Source organism: Gymnoscopelus microlampas (assembly GCF_963454915.1).
Source record: "Gymnoscopelus microlampas genome assembly, chromosome: 6".
NCBI classification, from domain to species: Eukaryota; Metazoa; Chordata; class Actinopteri; order Myctophiformes; family Myctophidae; genus Gymnoscopelus; species Gymnoscopelus microlampas.
Window position 1 is genome coordinate 38,511,812 of NC_139943.1, and position 9,697 is coordinate 38,521,508.

Sequence of the window (9,697 nt, forward strand, 5' to 3'; positions counted from 1 at the left end):
CTGCACAAATAAAATAGGTATTATCACCCTGACCAGACAGCCTTACATGTTCTGGTCTGCCACTTCCACTAGTTTGCAAAATCAAGGTTTCTTTTTGACATTTGATCCCATATAATGTTCTTTATCACATGGATTAAAGCCAAATAAAATCTCACAACTGAACATTTTGTCAGGCAAAGTCCTAATCTGCGATATGTTAAACAGTGTGAAAGTAGCTCCATCACACTAGCACAGTGATTCCTGAACCATTAGCAAATATGTAGAATTATGTTTGGGTTTATGTAAGATACTTTTGACAAGTATTCTATTGCTAGTCTGACCACTTCAAATACTCTTTAATCTTAAAATAACTAATAGCCGGTAATAGCCATCTACAAGCGTGATGTGTTGTAAGCTTGTTAAAACGGATAATCCTGTAGAAACTGCAGTGAAAAATCCTAATTTAACTGCAGGTATTCCTGTGGTTAAAGTGGAGTTGAGTTTGTTGAAATTATTGCAACATAGTATATATAACTGAGAAACATATAGATAAAAGGTTATCTATAAACTGAAATTGGATGTGTTCTAAAAAAAATGTTCTATTCTAGAAAGAAATTTGACAGATAAAATCATTTAAATATCTGGGGAACTACTATGGTATGCATCTGATATCCTGTAACTTCTGCAACTGCCTGGTAAAAGAAACTGCCAAAGAAACACAGTTCTTAAATGTTCTGCTACTTACAAATAGGACAAATGAATCACAAAATATTGAAACATAGTTGCCATCTTTATTCATAAATATCACTACAGTATGAATATAAACAATTTTAAATTACTGCTTTTTTAAATCAAACAGTCCAATACTATGTCCTTGGAAACTTCTCAGGAGAGAAGACCGGTGTACTGTTAGCAGGTATTGCATATAGACTTGGCAACTGTTCTTGGTAACTATGCTTAGTTGAAGTCATGTTGACATTGACAATAGCCTGTGATAAGAGATTAGCATACTGTAATATATGATATGGCATTTCCTCAGGAATAAGAAAGTGACAGCCAACTAAAAATATGTAAAGTAAAAAGAAAAGCAATCATCTCACTTCAATTTGAAGTACAATGTTTTGGACAACAGTCATTCATTACAAAAAATATTTATTACATAAGCAAAAATACATCGGCCAAAGAAATCTTTTTCTATCAAAAATGTCCATCCAAGGTACTCCAGACTTTTTTGTGAAGTGTTAAAATGACTAGCTATTATTTTGCAATGACATATTTTCTGAAATATCAAAACCTCCATTGGTAAATGTCCCAGAGAAACATGTGATGTGATTTGAGTTTCCAAGGCAGTAGGCACTCCTGTTTCGTTGATGAGTGAGGTAGCTAGCTAATGAGTACTTTACATAGGCCTAGGTGATACAAAGTAAGTACAGCAATTGAGAGCACAAGAATGAAAACTGTATGGGATTAAGGAGTGGAATACTGCAGTGAAGCTGAATACTCAGAACTCCAATATTCCAGTGATTAATGTTGATTCCCCTCTCCTATTTTAGTCACAGTATAGTAGGCAAAGGTAACAATGGATATATAAACAGTCCATCTCAGTATATGAGTGAACATTATAAACAATGATGACACTTAAGGAGAGCATTCACCGAACTTTCTCACTCTCGGTCATCTGCCATAGTCCCAAGTTTAACACTTTAAGGCACGGGAGTTGTGTTATCCTCTCCAGGCCCCTCTTGGTGATCTTGGTACAACCATACAAGTCAATCCCTGTCAACTGTGTCAGGTGGTCAGCAATCAATTCCAGCCCCTTGTCTGTGATTCTGACACACTGGCCGATGTTGAGGGTCTTTAGTTCATGCATCTGGCGAACCATCCTGTTAATTCCATCATCGCTTATGTGGCAGGAGCAAAGGGAAAGGGACTTGAGCTGATACAGTCCTTGGGCAATGTAAGCTAGGCTCTGGTCCCCAACCTTATCACAGAAGGACACATCCAGTCCAGAGAGCTGGAGAGAGCCCATTGCCAGATGCATTATCCCAGTGTCACTGATGTTGTCACACGAGCGCAGGTTCAGACTGCACAAGTGGGTCATGTGTGAGAGGTGGATCATGCCTGCATCCGAAATACCCCCGCAAAAGCTGAGGTTGAGCACTTTGAGCTTGTTGAGGCCCTTTGAGACATGTTTGAGGGACAAGTCAGTCAGTTTCTGGCAATCCTGCAACGTCAGCTGCTCCAGGGACAGGCAGCCCTCCGCGGCACTCCGGGTCATCCCAGAGAGGTGACCGATGCCCACATCGGACACATGCCGGCAGCTGCGCAGGTTAAGGCTCTTCAGTCTGTGCAAGCCCCAGGCAATGAGCAACAGGCCCGTATTTGTGATGTTGCTGCATCCTCCCAGTTCAAGCACCTCCAGGTTTTTCAGATACTGAGCAATCCGGCCCAAACTAGAGTCCGTGATCTGTTTGCAGAGGCTAAGATTCAGCACCCGCAAGGATGGAATGTCCTGCACAAAGGCATGCCCAAGTCCGTTGTCTGTGAGGTTGAAGCATCCACATAGGTTAAGGCTTTCGATGTGTGGCATCCCCTGTATCACGTAGCTGAGACTTCGCCTCAGGCTGAGGATCTGAACTTTTTTGATTCCCCTCGTCTGCAGACTGGGGAACAGGGACGGGTTGGCTCTCCGCAGATGGAGCTTAGCTTCCACCCCCCTCCACACAGACTTGTGGTAGGACGCGTCTCTCCAGGCCGCGCACACTTGGGCCACTCTTCCTTTGTCCTTAACATCGAGATAGCTGAAAATGATAGCCAAAATCTCCGGGAAAAGGCAGGATATGTGCGTCTCCATTTCAAACATGGCTGCAGGCGGGGTGGTCTCTGCCGTCGTGGTGGTGGCGAGCACGGATATTGTCGTGGCTAGCTCTCGCCAAAACTGTCCTGCCGAGGGTTGCTTGGCTGGCTAAGGTGGGGAACGAAAGCTAACGTTAGCTAGCATACGAGCAGGCTAACTAGCTAGCTTGGCTAGTTAGCTTACTGCGATAACATTACAAAAAAATCAAAACAAAAAAAACACCCATGCCAATGTAGCGTAACCTACCGATGCACGTCGACCAACTAACGCCGCAAAGAGCGAGGTTTCGTAACAAAGTCCTGCGTTATAAATGACTAGGTTAACGTGGGGAATTCCGACTTCTCAAAGGCGGTCGCGATATTTTAGCTAGCAAGCTGGCTAACTAGGCTAATGCCGTTACGTTGCCAAACTTGCGAGCTTCAAAAGCCAAAGGACCTCCTCCTCCTCCAAGCCAGCCCAGAGCAACCGACCCGATCACTTCAAGTCATTTCGAACTACTTCCATTGCGTTAATCCATTTTCAAAGCCACAATCGTTCAACGTGTCTTCTATCTGCAATACGATCGATGATGGTATTCAGGTCAAGTCAGTTATAATAGTAACTATAGCGTCCAAGAAGTGTTTTCAGTAGCGCCAGCAGTAGCTCCCCCTTTTCACCAGCAGCTCTTCACGATTCAATAAAGGTAGGCTACATCCTATAGGTCGGAGGGTCCGTCGCGCTGTGATTGGCTAGTTGGTCGTCAGGCAACCGTTGAATCTGGCACTGGTTTTAGACCCTGTGGCCGTTTTGGCAACATTCAAACATTTCAAACAGCTTCAGTCTCGGTGTTCTGGCACTATATTCACTGAAAATTAAACCGTTTCCAATTCTATGCACCACAAAGCAACAGTTTCGATTGCTAGTTAGTTGCCTAATTTGCTTACGACTAGTCACTTACAATTCAATAAACATATTTTACTTTAGCTAGTAACTATTTAGCCAGAACAGTCTATGAATGGCAATAGTGTAAAGTGCCTACACTTAATAAATGACAAAAAGGCCTGCACATAGCCCTAAATAGTCCACGGTTAACATGGCAAAGAACAGACAGAACAATTTGATCATCTCGACAGTCAATTACATAAACCAGTTTGAAGAGACAATTGTCCGTAGAATAAACCACATGGAAGTGTAAACTGCATATTTTTAGACAAGTAAGATAACACAGGTAACAGCTGAAGAGTTTGAGGTGGGTGGGTGGGTGGGTGGGGGGGGGGGGGGGTTGTAAAACTACGACTACGACGACTAGTATAACAGTTGCCTTGACAACCAACTAACCGCCAATCGTGGGGCGAGTGAATGTCCCTCCCGACTATGGAATGATAGACATTATCATTCAAATAAACCTAACCCGGCCCAACAATCCATTTTCTTCTCGGATGTTTTAACTGCTACCCCTAGTGGAAACCACCGCCCAATATAACCATGCTACTGGTACTGACCGACCAGCGCCATGACGTCTTTGTCTGTTACAGTTTTTGTTTTGTTGAATGTGCAGTTGTTGTTTTTTTGTAATGGACTTAGCAGCCTACTGCAGCAAATGTGAAATGCATGTGTTTTTGTTTTGTTTTGTTTATTTGATTGAATACTTTAGCACGTTTGGAAACAGTTTGGCAGTAACTATGAACGCCCACTAAAGTTATGCTAAAAGGATAACACAAAAGCCCCCCGGGGGGAGGGGCTTGTTTCCAGTGTGGGCCATTGTAGACACACAATAGATTGTATGTCTGTTGTATTGTGGACATACAATGGACCAAGACATACAAACTCCATGCACTGAGGAGTTGTATGAGAGTTTCAAACTCTCATACAACTCCTCAGTACATGGAGTTGTATAACATACATTACATATCACATTGAGCAGCAACACTAAAAGCAACAGAAGTTCTATTCTGAGCCCAGTTTAGTCTTGTTATTTGAAAACCAAAAAGTTGTTTTTTTGTTGTTTTTTCCCTGATTCGTGCATGGTGTTGAAACTCAACACCCGCCCATGCATTTAAATAAGGCCAGGAGTGGCTTTGTAAAAATGTATTGCCCTTTCACACCTCCGATGGCTGGGGCCTGGGGGTGTTACCAGTAGGACTGGCTGTTTCTAGTTTATTCAAATTTGATACTATGCTTTGAAGTAGAGTCAAAGAAGAAGCTTCTTTCACTGTAACTGTGATACTGACTTTCTGCAGTCTACACTGATCTGATATCAATCGTTTTGAAACACAAGGCACTACTGTATAAACAATCTTAATTTTAGCAGCAGTCTTGTAAGCCCAATTTATTTGATGCAATGCTGACAGACAGTGTGTTTGTGTTATTTGACTCGTTTATGTGGCTTTGTAAGTACTTGTCTTGGAGTGTCTTTAGGACAGAGGAAGGAAGACAAGGTGGTGGAATGAGAGTACATGAAAGCATACAGAAACATACAGGAAGACAAGGTGGTGGAATGAGAGTACATGAAAGCATACAGAGGAAGAGGTTGGCGAAGAGGAAATGGGATAGCCAGAGAGATGATGAAAGTAGACAGGAATACAACAAGATGTGAGGTGGGGAAGAGAGAGGTGGCGAAGGCTAAGGAAAAGGAGTAGACTATGAGGAGTCGTATGAGAGTTTGGACACCAAGGAAGGAGAAAAGAATGTGTACCGACCATTTAGACAGAGGGACAGAGCAGGGAAGAATGAGCAACAGGTTAGGATGATAAAGGATAGAGATGGAAATGTTCTGACAAGCGAAAAACGTGTGTTGAGAAGATGGAAGGAGTACTGAAGGGCTGATGAAGGAAGAAAATGAGAGAGATAGAACTGTGGATGATGTGGGTGTAGTGAACCAGAAAGTGAGAGGGATTGAGAAGGAGGAAGTGAGGGCAGCTGTGAAGAGAGAAATATTGGAAGACATACCTGTGGAGGTGTGTAAATGTTTAGGAGAGACAGCAGTGGAGTTCCTCACTAGATTGTTCAATACAATCTTGGAAAGCGAGGGATGCCTGAGCAGTGGAGAAGAAGTATATTGGTAACGATTTTCAAGAGCAACGGCGATGTACTGTACAGAGCTGTAGTAATTACAGAGGTATAACGCTGATGAGTCGCAGCATGAAGCTATGTGAAAGAGTATAGTGGAAGCTATAAGTGGGGAGGTTACATTTAGCGAGCAGCAGTATGTCAAGGAAGAGCACCACAGACGCGCTGTTTGCCCTGAGAGTGTTGGTGGAGAAGTATAGAGAAGGTCAGAAGGAGTTGCACTGTGTCTTTGTGGTTAGTCAGGAATGGCAGAGAAGTATGTCAGAATGGTGCAGGATGTGTACAGTATGAGGTGCGGTAGGTGTGACAGACCGGTTCAAGGTGGAGGTGGGCTCATATCAAGGATCCCCGACACATCAAGATCAGTTTCTTTCTGCGACTGTGGAGTCCATTCTCCTTTACGGCTGTGAGTGCTGGACACATAAGACATAAGCTCTGCAGAAGTCCCTGGATGAGTGCTATACCAGAATGCAATGTGTGGTACTAAACATCAACCAGGATGACACACATTACCAACAAGCGTCTATCAAGTGTTTCAGATAAGATAGCAGTCAGGAGAATGAGACTAGCCGGTCACTGCCATCGACACAGATAACTCCCTGCCAAAAACTTTGTAGGCCTATGTGGGAACCAACATACAGGCATCGATCAAGATTGACAGATGAAGTCAGGCAGGAGGCACCGTGGACTATGATGTTCGGGATTACATTGTGGTTGTGAGAGGAATGAACAGGTTCAAGAGAGTCTGGAAAGGTGTAGGTATTCACTGGAGAGAAGAGGAATGAAAGTCAGCAGGAGTAAGACATAATATGTGTGTGTGAATGAGAAGGACAGTGGAATGGTGAGGATGTACGATAAAAGGTGTAAAGGTGGCAAAGGTGAAGGAATTTAAATAGCACGTTCAACTATATCCAACATAATGGGGAGTGTGAAAGAGAGGTGAAGAGAGTGCAGGCAGGGTAGAATGGATGGAGGAAAGCGTCAGGAGGGATTTGCAACAGAAGGGTACCAGCAAGAGTGAGATTGAAGACGTATAGATGGCAGTGAGACCAGCCATGCTGTACGGCTTGGAAACGGTGGCACAGACGGAAAGACGATGATTCTCATTAGGGGTGACAAGGAGGGACAATGGCATGGCCGAGATGGTTTGGACATGTGTGGAGGACCTGCTTGTCCTTGAATGATGCTCTGGGTGGTGGCAGAGTAGGATTATAGTACCTTCTCTGAGACCCCTCAATTGCCTGTGGTATACAGTATAATCCAAAGCAAAGTTACATTTGAAATACAGATATTTTACAATTGTTTGAACTTTCTGCAGAAGTGTACAAATGCTGAGATTATATAACATCTTTAGAAATGTTGTGGTTCCTCTTACCTTAAAAACAATAACAAATGTAAACAATTTGTTGCAGCAGCACCTAATGTTGAGTTATACACCAGACAAGGTCATTCATGATTCTTGCCTGGTGTATAACATCATGAAGGATACATGAGTTATATACCTCTGCCATAGCACATAAATCAACTGGAGCGCAATTAGGCAAATTTAGCATGGGATGATGGGACATACAGTAGGATGTCATGTCATCAAACAATATGACAGCTGTAATAAAGGGTCTGTCTGCCATGATATTTAAAAACAACAACAATGCTCATTAGTCTACAATTAGCAAAAAATAGCATGTGACATAAGATGTCATGTCATCAAATGTTATCATGTCTTATATTGCTAATGGTAACGTGACCCTATTATGTCATTCTTCATAAACTGTCAGAACATTGTATGATATTTGTCATTATGACATGGTTATATCAGTCTTATGACACAGTGTTCAATTAAAGTTACTGCAGAGCCACATTCACTGACCTGGCCCAGTTCAAGGTTTCTTTATTTGTCAGCAATACCAATTACAAAGTAAAAGGCATGTGAAATTCATTGTGTCCTAAAAACCAACACAGCAGCTACAGTCTCAAGAGTTAAAATGTTAAAAACTCAGTGTTAAATGTGATCTGTGTAAAAAAAAAAAAAGCTGCATAAATAAATACAAATCTATTAACTCAAGTGCAAACCGCATTGTCATAGGTCCAATTACATTAGCCACAGACATGTGGCCATATAGTCCTGACAATGTAATGTTCAGTGTGTGTTCATAAGTCTGATGGCAGCCAAGAAGAAAGTGCTCCATAGTCTTTTTTTCAGCGGCTGGCAAGGCTGAGATACCGCTTGCCTGGCCGCAACACTGGCCTGAACAGGCTGTGGTTGGGATCCGTTCAGCCTTGGCCACGCACCGCCTCTCCTATATTCCCTGGAGGAAGGAAAGCTCACCTTCGTCTATGCGGTGGGCTATCTACACCACTCTCTGTAGTGCCTTCTGTTTTTGTTCTGTTTTTTTGTTATCAATTGTTTTATTATCATATCAGCAATACAATTATGTTTGAATGGATACATTTTCAACAAAAACAAGATACAAACACACACACACACACAACTTAAAAACAACACAGAAGGTTAATTAAAATAATAATAACCCACTCACCCCTCCCAGGACCAACAATGTCTCGGAATGCAAGGGCCAAACACCATGCCTATACCTGTGCAAGGTCACAACACTGTGTACAACACTTAAACCAAGCCTTTAAGCTTATCTGCAACATTAGAGCACATATCATTGTTCCTCTCTCTCCTCTCACTTGCTCCATGTAACCTCGCCGTTGACAGTTCTAAATAAACAATATCTAAAAATATTAAAGCCCATTGGCAAAATGTTAGAGTATGAGGAGGTTTCCACCTCGTAGCTACCATTTTTTCTACTGCAACTCCATGGAATGTAGATTGGTGCGTGCTCCCTCCTCGGCCTCGGTGTGGATAGGACAAGAGAAGCAGGGTTCATTAGAGCAGTGGTTCTCAAATTGTTTTCATGTCAAGAACCCCCAAATTGATGAATGTGTGTGTGATGTATGTATTTGCCTGCGAACCCCCATTTGGCAAGATTTTGTACCAGGGACCCTCATAAGAGAAGATGTAAATGAAACATTTCAAAATTGTTTAAATTATTCAAATACATTTTTCCAAATTTTTCGAAAATAGCCAATCTACAAGCGCACAACGCAGCACGCATGACACGTTGTAAGTTTATAGATCGGTTATTTTAAATAGCTGGCGTATAAAATAAGGTTATAGTGGTTAAACTGTTCCTCATTTGGCTGGGGACCCCTTGGACCCCTGGGGGTCACCATACCTCACTATGAGAACCACTGCATTAAACTGACTGTGGGTCTTGTCTCACAGAAGCTTCTACGAGGAGGGAGAGGCTGAGTTCAGTAACTGGTTCAGTGGAGAAGAAGCTAACCCAGATACTGAAGAGAACTATGCACGCATGAGGGATTCTGGATTGTGGTACAAGATATCCTGTGGTCAAAGTTCCTCAGCTATGATGGTGAGAACATGAAAAGAGGGAATAAATGGGAGAACCGCACGCACGCACGCACGCACGCACGCACGCACGCACGCACGCACGCACGCACACACACACACACACACACACACACACACACACACACACACACACACACACACACACACACACACACACCTGGCAGGCAGCCCAGACATTCTGCAGCAACAAGCACATGGAGCTGGTGAGTATTAGGAACCAGGGGGAGATCTAGGGGGTCCAGGACCTAGTAGCAGCAGGAAACAACATGTGGATCAGCCTGTTCAGAGACCCCTGGAAGTGGTCAGAGCAGAACATATCTTCATTCAGAGACTGTCTGGAAAACTGAAAATATTCCAGATAATGATAGAGGACAAGA

The 9,697-nt window shown here is 42.9% G+C and overlaps 1 protein-coding gene across 1 annotated transcript; it reads right to left on the reverse strand.

The window, feature by feature from the left end:
• Positions 1-750: 750 nt before the first annotated feature.
• LOC311047768 (F-box/LRR-repeat protein 14) lies at positions 751-3,492 on the reverse strand. Its single transcript, XM_084060628.1, has one exon. It carries the CDS (start codon positions 2,840-2,842, stop codon positions 1,631-1,633), a length of 1,212 nt encoding a protein of 403 aa, XP_083916754.1. The 5' UTR covers positions 2,843-3,492; the 3' UTR covers positions 751-1,630.
• Positions 3,493-9,697: the final 6,205 nt, after the last annotated feature.